General features: G+C 51.3%; 5 protein-coding genes across 5 annotated transcripts; 2 read left to right on the forward strand and 3 right to left on the reverse strand.

The window, feature by feature from the left end:
• Positions 1-373: 373 nt before the first annotated feature.
• On the reverse strand, positions 374-1,561 carry AtWU_00165 (BAG family molecular chaperone regulator; the record flags this gene model as incomplete). Its single annotated transcript, XM_035495281.1, has 1 exon — positions 374-1,561. One exon carries the CDS (start codon positions 1,559-1,561, stop codon positions 374-376), a length of 1,188 nt encoding a protein of 395 aa, XP_035351174.1.
• A 1,648-nt stretch (positions 1,562-3,209) lies between these two features.
• AtWU_00166 (LMBR1 domain-containing protein) lies at positions 3,210-5,328 on the reverse strand (the record flags this gene model as incomplete). Its single annotated transcript, XM_035495282.1, has 2 exons — positions 3,210-4,947; positions 5,027-5,328. 2 exons carry the CDS (start codon positions 5,326-5,328, stop codon positions 3,210-3,212), a joined length of 2,040 nt encoding a protein of 679 aa, XP_035351175.1.
• A 3,968-nt stretch (positions 5,329-9,296) lies between these two features.
• Positions 9,297-9,851, reverse strand: AtWU_00167 (uncharacterized protein; the record flags this gene model as incomplete). The annotated part of the gene is made up of 1 exon (XM_035495283.1): positions 9,297-9,851. One exon carries the CDS (start codon positions 9,849-9,851, stop codon positions 9,297-9,299), a length of 555 nt encoding a protein of 184 aa, XP_035351176.1.
• Positions 9,852-9,857: 6 nt separating this feature from the next.
• On the forward strand, positions 9,858-14,618 carry AtWU_00168 (uncharacterized protein; the record flags this gene model as incomplete). Its single annotated transcript, XM_035495284.1, has 4 exons — positions 9,858-9,994; positions 10,120-10,222; positions 10,284-13,142; positions 13,212-14,618. The coding sequence occupies 4 exons, from the start codon at positions 9,858-9,860 to the stop codon at positions 14,616-14,618; spliced, it is 4,506 nt and encodes a 1,501-aa protein (XP_035351177.1).
• Positions 14,619-15,583: 965 nt separating this feature from the next.
• Positions 15,584-17,077, forward strand: AtWU_00169 (putative nucleotide-sugar transporter; the record flags this gene model as incomplete). The annotated part of the gene is made up of 4 exons (XM_035495285.1): positions 15,584-15,667; positions 15,723-15,799; positions 15,863-16,741; positions 16,804-17,077. The coding sequence occupies 4 exons, from the start codon at positions 15,584-15,586 to the stop codon at positions 17,075-17,077; spliced, it is 1,314 nt and encodes a 437-aa protein (XP_035351178.1).
• Positions 17,078-17,667: the final 590 nt, after the last annotated feature.

Raw genomic sequence — 17,667 nt, forward strand, 5'->3', positions numbered from 1 at the left:
GACTATCGCAATCAATATCCTGCAAGGAACCAACCAACCCCCAACCACCAGCCCATTCAATTTAATCATCCGGACGCCGTCCCATGCAAATCAGAGGTAAAACCCGCAGCATTTGTATGTATGTGCAGCATGAACTCAGTCGTGGTCGTGGTCATGGTCTCGATGCACGAGGGAGGTCTATCTGTTCTAGATAAGTAGCTCCTGGATGGCACCCGACAGACAGACCCTAACAAAGCAAAGCAAATGAAGGTAGCAAAAGGTTAATGTGTTCTCTATTTCGTTGTATTATTATGATCATCTTTCCCTGGAATATTCCCATCTCTCATGTACAGAAGAAAAAGCAAAAGTTGCATTATTTGCCAGCCGCGACGTCTTATGTCCTGCTGACCTGGTCCAGACTGTTGAGCGCGTTCTGAGCTGACTTGACAAGAGCCCGACGCGCATCACGGATCTCCTGCACACCGTCGGGGTTGATGTTGTCCGCATTCAGAAGAACCTGCGCCAGGATCGTCTCCGTCAGCTTCTTATACTCGAACTCGCGCGACTTGGCATCCGCCGGTGTGTTCGTGATGTAGTCCTCGCAGAGAGGAACAAGCTCACGCTGCAGGTACGACGACAGGGCGTTCACTTGGTCGATCGGGTTGTTGAACGACTTCAAATTGGGTGCTGGGGGCGGCATGCCGGTTCCGTTGGACGGGCGCGGAGGTTCTTCGGCGGGAGGTGGGAGGGTAGTTGAGCCGTCGGCCTGCTTTCTGCCCTTCTTCTTGCCGTTGCGCTTCTTGTTCTTGCCCGACTTCTTGCGACCAGATCCCTCCTGACGGGCGGATTCCGCGTTCCTGTCAGCCTCCGCCTCGGACAATTCACTAGGCGAGCTCTCCCCCGGCTCCACTCCGGAGACGACACATAGCACTTCCGACTGTTGTTTGAGACCCTCCGACCGACACGGCAGCGAGTCGTTGTCCAACAACTTCCCCTTGTAGAGCAGTTTGATCCGCTTCGGATCAGGGGTGCGCGTCGCCTCCGCTGCCCGCTGTCTCAGTTGACCCACGCTGAGGGCGCCGTCGTTGATAGCGTAAGCCGGGAAGTGCAGATCGTACTTTTCCTTGCGGTGTTTCAGAATAAGAGTGTCGGGCTCGGTATCCTCCGCTCCTGCGTATTGATTGCGATACGTGTTCGCGGGTGGGTTGACGATATCATCTTGTGTGATGTAGCTGTAGTCGTTGTCGGTGACTTGGGGGGTATTGTCGACGTTGGTGTAACCGCGGCGCCAGAAGTTGGCGAACGGAGTGCGCCAGGACATGACGAGAATGACAATTGTACAGACGATGAGGGTGTAAGCGACGGGTGTGGTGTATGCGCCGTCGGGGTGGTCCGCTAGTAGTTCGGGCCAGGGCGTAAGCAGGCGCAGGGGAGTCGAGTCTTTGGCTGATGAGAGCGTGGCGATGAGTTGATGGTGGAGAGTGTGCAAGGACGGAGGAAGGTTGGTGGTGACGTGGTCTAAGTAGGATGCACACGTCTCGCCCAGCGAGGACAGAGAAATGTGCGAGAGCAGCTGGCTCATGGATTGACGGCCAGGGCACGAGGCAATGAAGGGGGATGACGACAGGGGAAGGGCGTGTTTGAGGTCATGGAAGATGGCCACTTGAGCTCCGGACCAGGCAGATAAGGCGGAGAGGGCTTTTTTTTTGCCGCAGCCGCAAATCCTGCGGTGGAGCTGCTGCTGCCCGCAATCGGAGTTGCGCAGTCAACTTACTTTGGTGTTACTACTTACTAGTTACTTGTTGCTCAAGGCAGACAGGCATATATCCTCCAGTAGTAGGTACTACTACTAATGATCTCCTGACAAGGCTGCTATGCCTTTCTCATTGCTTTTTTCCCCTTCCTCCTCACACGACAAACAACAACACGAGCCACACCATGTGGTCTTCAAGGCTTACAGGGGAAAAGCATAATCTGCCAAGCCAGTGACTCAAATCTATATTCTTCCCGCCCAGGCATACTCATACTATCTATACTACGATATCACCACTGGAGAAATATACCGCATCAAAGTACTTCAATATAACACCCAACAGACCAAACACAACCAACCTACACACAAGACCCTACATTACCCCCTCTTCATCATAGGCTACCAGCCCATTTGATCGACCACACGTGGCAATGCACCGCGCACGTCAGATTGGGTTTCATTTTCGCAGAAATAACACCAACCCTTTATCTTATTCTATTTTATTTTTTGCTCTTGGAGCCTTATAGGCAGCAAACCCTCAGCTGCTGAGTGGCAAAAACAGTTCTAGAGGTGAACAATGAAAGTTACTTACCTACCGATCGACATGATCCAGAACTAAGTCTGGCTATCCATGTCAGACTAACGCTACAAATACGAGGACAGGACATTGACCCCGCCCGTCAGAGCTCGTTCAGTATGATAGTTAGGTACCAGCAGAATACAGTAAATAGATCAAACTTTGGCTCGAGAACAGCGACCGGATAGACTTTTATTCTAAGTAGTAGGTTTGGAGAGGTTAAGCCTTGTGTGTATGTATTTTATCGAGTTCTTCATCTGGGGTAACTTATCAGCTTAGAGGATACCAAGGTGACAAAGTAGTATTATTTCTCTTACCATGACCTAGAACCTTCATCAGGCTTATCTATCCATCCATCCATCCTGTGTAAGCACGCCCCCTTGTCTAAGTGATATGCATATGCATTCGATATGACCAGCAGGTGTCAGGTACCTACCTACCTGCTGTATCATGCTGGACATGGGGGATTTAGCTTGCTTGCTTGCTTGCTTACCCTGACTCCTGCAGCGTGATCGACATGGCACTAAAACAGGTGAGTGGGTAGCAGGTTATCTAGTATCTAGGGTTCCCCGCAGCCGTTGTGATCGGGAGAGATCATGCTAGATGAGATGAGATAGTATGAAGATAAAGGTTGATGCTGATGCTTACTGTGATATTCATGGTGTTTGTTGGGTATCGCTAGTACTGCATTGAGAAATCAGTATGATGCTGGATACTATCTGTGGCTAGATGTGAAGCGGCTGGGGTAGTACACAAACAAAGTATACAGGATAAGCGCAAAACTGTCATTGAGAGCTATGTATACTATGTACATCTATAAACATTACCATGTAAAAGTGTCTACCAGCAACGCCTTCGCCATGCAGCAAGTCAGGTTACATTACCGACCGGTCAGTGTTCTTACAGTCGGACTCCGCCAGGTGCTGGTCGACCACCAAACCACCTTGCCAGTCCGCTATCACCCTCATTGCTTTCGCTGCCCATCCATCTGGGAAGACGGAAGGAGTCGCCCTGCAGCCACTGGGGCTTGCTGGCGGTTTCAAATGTGTTCCTCACTCGATGAGCGAAGGACTGGAAAAAGTTATCTTCATCCTCATCTTCCATCAACGGAGTCGTGGCAGGTGTTCCTCTGGAGGCCCGAGGGGTTCTAGAATTCTCCAGCAGCGCGGTGCGAGAGGAGGAAAATGCTGGCGTGTCATCGTCAATGCGACTGGACGGGCGAGGTGACCGACCGCCACGAGGGGAGAGTCCCAAAGAGCCGAGGCCGTTGAGCTCCCGGTCGATAAGATCACGCCCCTCTCGCCACCCACCTAGTCCGTAGCCACCGGGGTTGTTCTCCAGATCATCGTCTTCTTCTTCCAGAAGACCCCAGCTGCAGATGTTCTGGACGCGACCGTAGAGATTGAATAGGGTGGCACCGATAGGCACCAGAATGAAGACCGGGAAGAAGTAATCAAAGCCCTTTCCGAGCGGGGTAAGGTCAATGAACCGGCCCAAGAACTTGTAAAAAGTAGTGTTCTGCCGGACCGTCGCAGGCAAAAAGGTCAAGAAGTTGTAAGCGATGGGAACTGTCAGTCTGGCGACTAGCCCCGCATACCAACAGGCGCTCTCCCCGTACGTGTTTCGGCGGACCAAAGCACGGTTGCCCCACACTTTGGCGTCGTTGACACCCACTAATGCTGCCGAGCACATGTACAACAGCCAAGCAGAGGCAATCAATTGGCGCCCAAAGTCGACCGGCGCAGGCTCCTTGTGGTAAGAAACTATAGAAAGCGTCACAACGGATAGCCGAGGCGCCAAGGACTTGACCAACTCCGACCAGACAACGCACACGGAGGCCGCCGAGAAAACTGCGCCTAGTGCAAGTCGTACGTTTGGGATGACATGCACATAGAGGTGGTAGCGCATATAGGGACTCAGGAAGTTCAGGCTCGGGAGCCAAGATGCTCGATGGGGGGAGTGAATAAACTCGAGCTTCTTAGATGCCGACGCATTGATAATTGCCTGCATGTCTGCTGCGGATAGGACCAAGCGATCCCACTCATCGACGAAGCGAGCCTTCTGATGCCGAGCGCGCTGAAGACGTCGGGTCAAGTCCGCAAGGTAACGTTCAGTAATGACGGCAGGGATAGTGCCGGGCCCCTCCGCATGTTCCAAGAGCCCCGAACGCAGCTCGGGCGGGTTCGAGGTCTCTGCCAATTCATCAATCCATTCCTGAAAATCGCGAGCGGTGCCCGTTTTGCGACGCTGCAATTGAGCAACTTGCGACTCCAAGCTTTCCAGGTCATTAATGGCGTCCATCAAACGGTCGTGCAGTTTCGGAGCATGTGCTTGGATTCTCCGCAGACGACCACTGACGTTGGAGTTACGGAAGAGCGTGCGGGGAATGGACACAAGTCCGTGACCCATCAGATAGATGGCCAGAACCAGACCCCAAACATATGCAAGAGCCATCACTAGCGTCTTAATCGAGGTGAATTCAAAGCCATTCTGGATCGAGATGTAGATTAATCCGACCGTTGCACAGCACAGAACAATCAGTTGGTACCGCGCATTGGAGCGAATGGAATATTGAATGCGACCCTTCGGATCACGGTAGCCCGAATCAATGTATTCTCCGAGTAAAGGAAGGATGGCCCTGAGAGGAAGTAAAGCGTTAGTGATTGATCTAGATTGTGACGGTTGCGACCGGACACATCGTGCTGCACATCACCTACCATGTCAGCACAAAGATTAGCCAGTAAGCAATGCGCCAGGAGACGAGAATTAGACGGTCGGGTAGCCAGATGGCCGTGGGGCCTCCGCCATCGCGCGAGCTCGATGCTAGATCAATTGGTACTAGAAGAACTACACTGGCCGGAAGGGCGAGTGCAAGGAAGACGGGGATGGAAAGGTAGGCCGGAGTCGCGCGGAGAGTGAGAAAGCGTCGCAGAAGTAACAAAACTAGCACAGAGATCGTAAGGAGGGCCAAAGTAAAAAAGACGCTGGACCCCACGGGAACCGGTGATGCGGAAATCATGGCGATTCTGGAGGGGCGTTCGACATGCGGCAGCGGAGGAAGGAGGTAGTAGGAGTAACTAGTTAGTCGCAGTACGGGGAAATCCAGGGTCTTGATCGATCGGATCAGTCAATCAATCAATAATAATCATCGTAAGTCAACTTAAAAAGAGAGACTGTTTGACCCAAGAGATCCAGGGGGGTTGCAGAAGCATGCAAAGAGAGTTTTGGGGGCTAGACAGGACGCGGAAAAAAGGGACCGGACAGACAGAGAGGTGATAATGGAAACGAGGACAGTTTTATGGATCATCTCATTTCCCAAAGCTCGTCGTTGTTGGTCGATGCTAATCAAAGTGCATCCATCTGGTGACGACAGCACCCGCGTCACGTGGTATCACCTGACGTGTCCCGCTGCTAAAAGAAGCAACAGGCGGACGAGTACTTTTAAGGCACTGTTTAGTCAGGTCCACTTGGCTGACGCTTTTGCCCGCATTCGACACTAGCCCGATGGATACGGACGGATGATCACGGCGGTGCCTGCGATCGACTCCGTGCCTGGTCGGTCACCCGTGGGGGAAGTTGAAACGGGAAGGATGGAAGTTCTCACGCTGGGTGTTGTGGTGAAATGAGATATATTCATCCCATTTCATTGCTTGATTTTTCTCTTAGAACATGACTGCCCTATATTTTCAGAGTTGTAGAGTGGCATGGTAAATAGCTCATCCTATGAAGTGCAGTCCGACATGCAAATACAATACTGATCCCGACCAGCCCGAAGCACCGCGTGTTTCAGCCGCCGCTTTCCCTGCTCACTTATTCTTTCCTCTTTCTACGTTGAAGGTTGAAGGAACACCTTACCTTCATTCTACCCGCCACCCAAACTCTGTCCTTAGTTGTAGAAAGAACACTCCCCAAGGCTCATGAACAAAATCTCTGAACGCAGAGATATCGATGTTAGCTTTGACTTCGTCTTGATCAGGGGAACTGTGAGGTGAAGAAAGTGTTGTGAAACATGATTACATTTATAGTAATCTGATTTGAAGGATGGAAAATGAGAAATGGAAAATGACGAAAAATGGATTGGAAGGGGGGGAGACAGCATTGACACCCACAGTCGCCCTAGTGAGTAGGTCGTACGGTCGACTGGCAGATGGCCATGGCTTCTATTCGCGCATCGGAACTTAGTAGTCATTTTTGGTCTGCCGCGTACGGACGCTATGTGCTATTACTTCATTTGGTTCAGTGTCTGCAAGGTAGACACTCACTTTATTGAGCTAGCAATGGATAGACCGGAAAGCAACAACCGGAGCGTAAAGATCAAGTATTGTGTAGGACGGTCCTTGTTACCGCACTTCCATCCGCACAGACAGAGACAGCTTGGTTCAGACTCCTGTTGGGATTCCTACATACTTGAAAAGATAAAAATTATTTGGACGCAGGAACATCGATCATTTCAGTTGACATGACTTTGGCTGTAATGCAGTGGACCCAAGCTGAGAATGATTGCAGTCAGTTCATCTGACTTCAGCTCGCCCTCTTTGAATATTAGTGCAGGTTATCTACTAGTAGACTGCTATCTATCTAGTCCCTGGGTAGGCTATCGTCCCACGGAACCAGAGGGATTGCCAGTAGTGGGGCAAAGAGTACACATGCGCCTCTAGAAAGTCCGATTGAGTAGCGGTAGGAATTATGGATGGAACCAGGCAGCCGCTTTCGTAGTAATACTCATAATTATACAGAAGAGACATCCTCCCATTTGGTAGACCACTTACCGACTCGGTGGATATTTCGTCGCTTAAGGTGTGAGGACATCCGTATTCAATGCGGAAACATCCAGACAAAAAAGAGACTTTTTTATTTCCAAAGGTTCATGCACACTAATTGGGTGAAGGTATGGGTGGAGGGGGGAGGGGACCTGACCAACCGACTACTCCTTCAGGCTGTGTACTACTACTAACCAGAATGGTCGGCCCCTGTGCGGGATATTGAGACCATTGGAAGAGTAGGGTGAAAAAAGAAAAAGAAAAGAGCTGGAAAAAAAAAAAAAAGAAATGAGAGGAAAAGAAAGAAAAAACATGAAGCATTTGATTCGATGCGGAAGGTCTGCGAAACCAACATTTCTTGGCCTGACAGACCTTGCGTCCCTTTCAGCCAGTCACCCGGACCAGGCCAATACGGTACTAGTAAGTAGACGGATAGTTAGTTAGTAAGTAGTAAGTAAGTAAGTCAGTAGTTCAAGTCACCTTCAGTCAGTCATTCAATCAATCAGTCAAGAGTCAGAGCCAGTCATGATGAACTGGAAATGGGCAGCAGGGGACCGGTACCGAGAAGGAAAAGATGGCCCGCTTTGGTCGTCCCCCCATCTCTGCAGCCGTCATTTGCACGACACCCAACTCTGTTTTCCTCTATCTTGTGAGGAAGAATCCATGGATGGAGACCGGGTCAGAAGATTGAGAAAGGGACAGTCAATACATTGACTTATTGGATGAAAGAATAAAGAAGAGGATTGATTCGATACAAAGTACTAGTTAGTCAGTTAGTTAGATAGTTACTTCTACTTAAGACTACATACTGGTAATTATTCTTTGGAGAAGTATCTATTACTTTTACTTACATCTCTTTTTTTAAAATACCAAGCGACGGGAAGAGGGTGTACCTTAAGCAGGCAGCCCACTCTGGACCTACGGCAAGTAGAAAAGATACCCACTTGGTCCTAGTTGAGGGACTAATTAAGTTTCCCTAACCTTGCCCGACCGACGACGAGCACCAACGGGCAGATCCCCAAGAAGGGCCTTGGGAAGTCTAGTACCTGTTAGTCTGGCTCCTCTCGGCCACACTAACCCAAACTCGCGCCTTAGGCACACCACTCCCATCAATTGCTCAATTACCTTACCGTTACCATCATCCAAACTTAGACTTCCTTAACCCCAGCACAGCATCGCCTGCCCTCCTCCTCCCTCTTGCCCGCTCGTTTTCTCCCTCCTTCAAGCGGGATCTTCAACATTTCTTGCCTGCTTCCTCCTCCTCCTCCCACCTTCAATCTCCCTTAACCACACCCCCCCTCTCTATCTTCCTCATTCTCCCCTTTGTTATCCATATATTGGGATTTGTCGAGGTTATTATATTCTGTTGTGATTTTTTGTTTTTTTATATTTTCTTTTCAAAAGATTTCCCTTCCTTTTTTTTATTATCTTATTATTTTCTATTTCCTTTTCTTATTATATTTTCCTTTTTCTTTTTGTTTTTTACCCACTCAATTTTACCTTCTTCATAACCCGGCTATTCCTCCCTTCCTAGTCTAATTCCCTGGTTTCGCGATCTCCGCCTTTCCCACCCTCTCACTCACTCTCTCTTTACCACTCGAGTTTCTCAGACCGATTCCTCTCTGGCTGTTTATTTCCTTTCTCATTGACCACACACCCCTCCTCTCTCTCTTTTTTAAACTATTGCTATTACTATCACTATTCTCTTCGGCACTTTTTTTCCTTTTTCCTCGTCTCATTTTCTCTACATCTAATCCTGCCCTCCCAGCTGACACGCTTGTCGAACACGCCACCGTGCAGCTGGTTATCGGGTTACCTGTCTTACTGTAAACTCAGGTATGATGATCCCCTTCTTGACTCTAGCGTCCTCCTCTTTCCGACCGTTCGGCTTTTTGCGCACTTCTGCATTCATTCACTGCCAAACCAGAACGCTGGAAATTTACTGCCCTGCTGGATGCTTTTGCCCTTCTCTTTCTTCTCTTCTTCTTCTTCTTCTTCTTGTTCTTGTTCTTCTTTTGTAATATCGAAGCAACATCCTAACTTGTTCATTTTTCCTCCTTCCCGCTTAGGTTTCCGAAATTACCTCGTCATTTCTCCCCGTCCTGCCACCCATCTTCCCAACTCTTAAAGCCCCGGGAAGCTCCATAGTCATCGAGACGAACGGCTCTGCACTCACTGGCCCAGTGCCACTGCAACATCCCTGTCACTGATCCAGCATCCACCGGACTCAATCCTGCTTAGTCTGACAACCCCCCCAAGCCACTCCCCCCCGGGCATCTGCCAACGAAACCGCTCTGTTTGAACACTGGTGCCCGAACGCCTTGTTTCCCTGCTGCGTTGGTCCCCCGTGTTCTACCGCCGTCCCGTGCTTGTTCCTATTGCTCGTCTTCTTTCGTTTCACCCCCATCAACCTACCTGGGTTTACAGCGAAAGCCCACGCCGCAATCAACTCAACAGTCTCGGACGCGATCAACCTGCGACGAGACTCATCTGCATCGTCTTCCCGTTTTCCTTTCTCTCGTCCCCCCTCAGGCCCCACCGCCGGTCTCATCCCACTTCTCTCTCGCACCGACGACGTCTGCTGGAAGAGCGCCCGTCTACTTTGACTTACAATTTCGTCTATCGCATAGTGTAGCGCTTGGCATTGACGCCGGCGAATGCTGACACCCACGGACGGCTTGCGCGGACTACTCCTCGATCCCCATTGAGGGGGGTTGTTGACATGAATCCGGCAAACTTCCCCAATGTTGGCGGGGCCATGAATGGCGGAGTTAAGCCGCATGGCCAAATGCAACTTCCGACAAAACCTGAGAATAACCAGATAATCCTCCAGCAAGTTGCACAGGCGCTGCAGGCACAGGGTCAATATTCCGGTTGGCGAGCGGATGTTCCCATCAGAGAGCGAGCACTCAAGGTGTACCAAATGTAGGTTCCCACCATGCGCATCCCTGTCGTCACTAACCTGACTCAAATAAATTCACTTGCACCCCTCCCCCTCCTTCCATTCCCTAAGAAGTGGCTGGTGCCTACGCTAATCCATCACCTCCTAGGATCACCTCACTGCGTTTAATCCAGCCTCGTATAGACATGCAGAATGCTGCGCATGCTGCCTTGACCTTCGAACAGAAGGCATTCAAAGAGGCTGGCCAGAAGGTAGATACTGTTACTTCCCTTTACCTTGTGTTACGTGGGCTCTAATCATGGCGTCTCTCAGGCCGATTACGAAAGGGAATGCAATGAGAAGCTCCTTCATATTCGCGATACTCGTGCAAGACAGGCAGCGGTAATGCAAGGTGGGATGATGCCCCAAGGGCAAGCTATGGGAATGCCTGGATTGGGACAGCCGCCATTCAACCCGCAAATGAATCGCCCCGTGCAAGCATCGCCTTTACCCGGACAACAGCAAATGTCGATGGGCATGGGTGACATAAGCCAACAAGCTGCAATGCAACACCGCCAGCAAGCGCAGCAGCAACATCAGAACATATTACAGCAACAGCGCCCGCAACAAAAGCCTGCGAATGGGGCAGCGCTTTCGGACGATTTAAACACCCTTTCCGCTTCTGAGTACGAACAAGTTTGTCGCATAGCGAGTCAGATCATCTCGAAGACCTCGCCAGAGGATCTCGAGAAAATCAAGATGAACCTGCAGAACATGACGCCCGAGCAGCGAGGGTATTTGCAACGGAAAAACATGGACCCGATCACTTACTTCTTTCGCTCTCAGGCGCTCAACCAGTTGAAGAGGTTCAAGAAAAATCGGGGTGATATTCGCCCGCCAGGTGCTGGGGTTGATCCCAACAGTGCCATGATGGGCGACCCCATGATGAACACACAGCGGCATATGTTTCAGAATATGATAAACGCACAACGCAACTCCTTCTCGGTAGGCAGCCAGCAAGGCTTGGACCCGTCATCGTTCATTGGAAATGTTGAGAACATCCAGGGACAACAGGCCGATGGGTTGCGCTCTCAGGAGGCAGGCCAACTTGTGGTGCCCGCAAGCTCCTCCCAGATGAATCAGCAACCATTCACGACGCCGCAGAATATGTTCCAGGTCGGACAGCAGCTTGGCCAGGGCGCGCAGGCAAATATAAACGGCTCTGGAATAAGCCCACAGTTTCTAGCCCAGCAGCATGTGCAGAATGCACAGACTATGCCGCAGGATAGATCTCAACAAGCATCTCAGTTCCAGGCGCAGCCACAGCCACAATCCCAGTCAGCGCAAGACCAAGCACGGGTGCAAGCAGCTGCCAAAGTACAATTCGCAATGTCTCAAAACCAACCTGGCGCGCGAATGCAGCATCAAATGTCCCAACAAAGCCCGGCTATGCCCATGTTGAATCGGCCAATGGCTCCAGGTCAGATTTCTCCGCCACAAGGAACAGCGCAAGTCCGGCCTCCGTCCCGACCCCAGGGAATGGGACAACAGCCTGGGAACATTCAAATGAACGGACAACCGTCTATGCAAAGACCACAGATTCCACCTAACCTCCCCCCGCAAATCCAGGAGCAACTCAATTCGATGAGCAACGAACAGTTAAGCGCGTTTCTCATGAACCATCAACGGCGTGCGCTGGCAAACAACCAGGCCCTGGCTAGGGCAAACGCCTCGCAGCAGTCCATGCCAATGCAGCAGAATCTATCGCAGTCGGGTCAAGGCCAGCAGATGATCAATGGCCAAATGATGAACGGCCAGATGCAAAATGGGCAGAACCTACGAGCGTCTCTTAATCTGCAACAACAACTTGCGGGAATGGGTGGTGCCCAACAGCCTAACCAGATGCTGCCAGGTCAGATGTCCGTCCAACAGCGACAGCAACAGCAGCAACAGCAGCGCCAGCAGGATCTCTATAAGCTTCAACTTCTTCGTGCGCATAGCGGCGGTATGGAGATGTCTCCAGAACAGGTCAAAGAAATGGATCGATTGCACTTCCCGCCCGCGATATTGAGCAACAATCCGAACATCTCCTCGGCTGTTCCGAAAAATATCAAGACCTGGGGTCAGCTGAAGCAATTGGCGGCCACAAGCCCGCAACTGCTGGGAGGCGCCGACATCACGAAGCTGCTGGCGTTGCAGAAACTCCATCTCGCTCAGATTCTTGCTCAGTCCAAAGAGAATGCCCGCAACCCCGAACAGGGTGGACAAGGCCCTTGGATGCCGACACCGTTCCAGGGGCAGCCGCAGCCTTTGATGAACCCACAGCTCCAAGCTGGCCAGCAGCAGATGCCAATGAATATGCCGGTTATGCGTCCCATCTCCGCGCAAGATATTCAATTGGCCCGCCAGCGTTTAGGCAGTCAGGTGCAGAACCTGAGCGATGATCAACTCCGCGAATTGCTGCATAGAAACCGACAGAAGCAAATACAGGCGGCCCAGAGTCGAGCGGCCCAGGCTCTTGCCGCCCAACAGGCACAACAACAATCTCTATCAGCACCGCAGCCCCCGGTTACTGTGCCGCCCTCCATGCCTCAAGTCAAACCGGAGCCGCAGCCCTCACAGCAAACGGCGCAGCAGCCCCAGCAAAATTCGACTACCAAGGCTCAGGCCCAGTCTGTGCCGTCTGGCAAGAATGCGAAAGGGCCTGTCGCAAAACAGGCACAGAAAAGGAAGTTGCCACATGATGAGTCTACAGAATCTCAGCCCACTCCAGAACAGAAACCCGCTCCTCCCGCTCCTTCTCAGGCGGGAGCAACCCCCACACAGGCAAAGGCGAATATGCTTTTCACTCGCGAGCAGTTGGCTGCTATGACGCCCCAGCAACGCGCACAGTTCGAGGCACATTTACGCCGGCAGCAATCTCAGCAACCTCAAGGCCGTGTTCCCATCAGCAGAGCGCATGCAGAGGAACAATGGAACAAGTTGCCAGAAAAGTTAAAGCAGTTGTACAACGAAATTGCTAGAAACACTCCTCCAGGGGAGCCTGTATCCATTACGCCAGAGCAAAAGGCAACCATGGCGCAACAGCTGCGGGAGATCACTGACTACCTAAGTAAAATGGATAATCTTATTCAATTTCTGGCTACTAAAATTCCCGGACAAGAGAAGAATGTGCACAGTTTGCTTTCAATGGTGAGTTGAGCGATTGCTTTCCCTTTCCATTATATGTGAGGTTCGTTCATTACTGACGATGCTTTCCAGCGGGTCTACTTAATGAGGCAATTCAAACCAGGGCCTGATTGGACTCTTAATGACCAGTTCACAATTTCGCCACAATATCTGGGGCTCTACACTGGTTCCATCAAGAGGCTGTTCCATACCATGATTGCGCGCGTCAACCAACAGATGCCAGGCCCACGGTTTAGCGTCTCTCAGGGAGCACCTGCGCAACAGGCCAACCAAGCCAACATGCCCGCCCTGAACGCAAGCAATCTGCAGCAATTGCAACAGCAGGAGGAAGCACTTCAGCGTGCCCGCCGAGCCTCCAGCCAGACTGTTTCTGGCGCTGCTGCCATCCCCCAAGCCCCGTTTGGAGCGCCTTCTCCTCAAGGTGTTCCCCATGCCTATGGCCCGGGTAGTGTTCCTCCGGAACAGCTGAAACTTCCTCCCCCCAAGAAACGCAAGCAGTCCCAAACCGGAGCTACACCCGTTTCTGCGGCGCCAACTTCCAAGGCGCAGGCAGGAAAACCGGCCGATGCACGGACGACCGGTGCAGCCTTGGGTGGGGCATTTAAGTGTAGTGTCCCGGAGTGTCAGCATCACTACCAAGGGTTGGCGACGCAAAACGCCTTGGACAGGCACGTTGCAGAGGCTCACCAGGTTGAAGAGCCCATTGAGAACCCGCTGGAGTTCGCTTTGGAGAGCTTCCGCACCTGCCTCGTGAAGGACGAGGATAAGAGTGGGGCTCCAGACCTGAAGAGCATCCCGCTTGTAAATGGTAAGGTCGCTGCAACCTCGTCACCTTCAAAGCACGAGGTTAAACTCGAGGCGGCCACTCCAGTGCCCACAAGTGCGGCCGCCATGGGGCGAGCTCCCAGCCAAGTAGGACCAAAGCCTAGTTCGCCAGCATCGAACCAACAATTGACGCCTCGCACGTCCACCGCGAAACCGGCAATGCCATCTCCCCTCAAGCCAACCGCCGGCAAAGACGGCAAGAAGGAGCCGGCCAAAATGGCTGAGCCAGGGCCCTCTGCGGACGCAACTCCCCAAGATCCATGGGCAAACAGCGCGATCTCTCTCGACGCGATACAGGATACCTTCATGGAGTTCGCCGATGACGGCGGCCTTGGATTCGGTGCTATGGATGAATTCCTTAACCCTGAGATGTTTACCAACACGCAAGCGAAAGACACACCGGATTCCGTTGAGACTGGCCTCGTAACCCAAACACCCAAGGATACCGAGCTTCCGAAGACGGATGATCTCAATGGTAAGACCGAAGGGAGTGAGGGCAGCTGGCTTCCAGCGGATTGGATTACCTTCCCAGGCCGGCTAGAAGATGGAATTATGATGACGGATCCATGGGAGGAATTTGATTGGGATCTGGTCGACCGCAAAGACGGGGCGATCAACGTTGACGATAGCGGCATCGCGATATGTGCGATATAGGCAGGTAGCCTGTGACGAGAAGCTTTTTATGATTTGAGCCGGCGAAAGGCGTGCGGATTACTATGTCATTATGGCATGGACCACGAATGATTATTGTACATTAAGCCGAGGAGGACTTGTCACTTCTAGTTCGTGACGTGTTGTGTGTTTCATTTTTTCTACTTTTCACTGGTCGGTATTCTTCTGGCGCGGCGTTGGACGGAGCGAGTGATAAAAAAAGAGGGTTTATTTGCTGAGTCGCCCTGGGAGCAAGGCTCTCTCGGGGGATGGTTTGAAGAGTGAGAACCGCCACGGCCTGGAGAAAGAATTAGGGCTGAGGAGGATAACTGGATGTGTATCCCATGGCTGTTTTGAAGCACCATCTAGTCTAGCTTTAATTATACCAATATTCCATCTGTATACATCTCGATGCATTGCATACTTAGTCCTTAAACTAGAACTAGAGTTAGTTAACTAGTTCACTTTGGATTATCCGTATGTATGTCAGCCGTAATGATACGCCCCATACGGACCCGTGACAAGACCCACTCCGGGATCAGCTGCCGATAAGGTTAGCCTGTCCACCTGAAAGCTGTGGCTCTTCTTCCCCATGAACTCTCCCTCCATCTTCCACCCATCATCCTCGTCTGCTTTGTTCCGTGTTTCTCCCATCGATTATCCTCGGTCTTCCAGGATGGGTGCTCAATAGCTCCCTGTTTGCTAGCTTCCTTCCGAATATCAATCTCGCCATTCTACTTGAATGTGCCTTGAATTCCTTCTTGCCTTCCCACCCATCGTCAGCTTCTTCGGACTTGGCCAACTAACCCACTCCCTCCCTCCCTGTGACCACCTTATCACTCCACCCACGTGAGCCACCGAGTGGCTTATCTATCGCCCTTAGTACCTCCCCTCTACCTCTTCCCTGCTTTGTACTATTCAACAACTCCTCCTTTTGTCCCTCATTTTCTTACCACACTCGGGTCATCATGGCGAATAAAGCTGCCGTTCCATTCCTGGTGACGATGATGCTCGTCACCGGGGTGTGCAACACCATCCTCAACAAATACCAGGTCTGACTTCCCTACTGTTCTATGCCACACACCTCTTCGCTCATCCGATGAACAGGACATGCAATGCGTGTGGAATTGCGACTCGCCCTATCCCAAATACCGTCGCACCTTCGAGCAACCCGTTATCCAAACGTAGGTATTCCCCTCCTTGCCCTAGTCTGCATATGTCGGCTCACAATCTCCCTTGGATGACAGTATTCAGATGTTCACCGGAGAAATGGGAAGCTGGCTGGTGATTCTCATGACCTGGCTATATCAACGGTATCTTGCTCCGCGCTTGTCCAACAACTCTTCGCCTCTTCTAGCTGGTGGTTATCACCCTGTCAACAATACGGAAGGACTCGACGATGAGGAAGATTATACCATCAGAGGGCCAGAAGCTTCAGATGATGTCACGAAGCCCGCCACGCTAGCAGACGGTCGCGTTCACCTTCGAGGATACAAGATCTTTCTTCTTGCTGCACCAGCGTGCTGCGATATCGCGGGCACAACTCTGATGAACGTCGGGTTGCTCTTTGTTGCTGCCAGTGTCTACCAGATGACTCGCGGTGCCCTCGTTCTATTCGTCGGCCTCTTCAGTGTTCTTTTCCTCCACCGCAAACTATATCTCTATCATTGGTTGGCGCTGTTCATTGTGGTCTTAGGCGTTGCTCTGGTCGGTCTTGCAGGTGCCCTCTTCGCCGACAACCAAGGGCACGACGTCACCCAAGGAAGTGCTGCTGCCGTAGTGACCCATGCTATCCGAGAAGTCCAGGCAACAACACGGTCTCCGGAAGCACTGAAAGCTGTCGTTGGTGTGCTGCTTATAGCCGCAGCCCAGATCTTCACTGCGTCCCAATTCGTTCTGGAAGAGTGGATCTTGGAAAACTATGAAATGGACCCCCTCCAGGTCGTTGGCTGGGAAGGTATCTTCGGGTTCTCTGTCACCGTCATTGGCTCGATCATCTTGTACTTGACCATCGGACGTACGGAGGCCGGCCGCTACGGCTACTTCGATGCAAAGGAAGGATGGAGCCAGGTTTTCCATAACCGAGCAATCGCCATGTCCAGTTTCTTGATCATGATCAGTATTGGGTGAGTCTCTTCCTAACACCCCTCCTTATCCGTCAACAACATACTAATTGGGACAATCTCAGCGGATTCAATTTCTTCGGTCTCTCCGTCACCCACACCGTATCCGCTACTTCCCGCAGTACTATTGACACCTGCCGGACCCTCTTCATCTGGCTCGTCTCCCTCGCTCTGGGCTGGGAGACCTTCAAATGGCTACAAGTCGCCGGCTTCGCGCTCCTCGTCTACGGAACCTTCCTCTTCAACGATATTGTCCGCCCGCCGCTCAAAGCCTGCCTTCCTAGTTCTCGCCGCGACCAAGAGATTCTTCTCCCTGAAGAGCCGATTGAGCATATGTAAGTTGTTCGGCTCACTTCATCTTCGCATGATACACATCACACACCCAACTCGAAACCAAGAGTACGTCACCTTGATCGGTGACGTCACGTGTCTCTTGTCCTTGACGGACTAGACACCGCTACAGGTTTTGTTTGATACTGGATATCTATCGCTCTCGCAATACAAGTGCTTCATGTTCTAGGCATGGGCATATCTCTGTCATTAGTTGATTTTTGGTTTCATTATCGGCGTTTCAGTTTTGGCTGTGTTGCTCTAGGAATACAAATTGGATTATAGAGGCAGGTACTCAGGCATGAAGCCGCTGGTGAGTGCGGTTTGTTTCTGTGAAACAATTTACAGTATCTCTTTCTTTGGTCTTATATTCGATTTGGCTGTGTGTAACTGGCGTCTCCGATATTTGTTGGCTTAGACAACGAGTCATATACTCGAAATATGGGTATATAGAGAAAGTAGTGGTCGTAGTACTAGCTCGGTATAGCTGAATTTGATCGTAAAGAGTATCCAGATCCCACCTAGTTTTACCCTGTTGGTTTTCTTCATACTCAGTATGTAAGCTGTATATCTAAATCCATCAATATAATAGGTGTTAT

Source organism: Aspergillus tubingensis (assembly GCF_013340325.1).
Source record: "Aspergillus tubingensis WU-2223L DNA, scaffold_1, whole genome shotgun sequence".
Classification (NCBI taxonomy): Eukaryota; Fungi; Ascomycota; class Eurotiomycetes; order Eurotiales; family Aspergillaceae; genus Aspergillus; species Aspergillus tubingensis.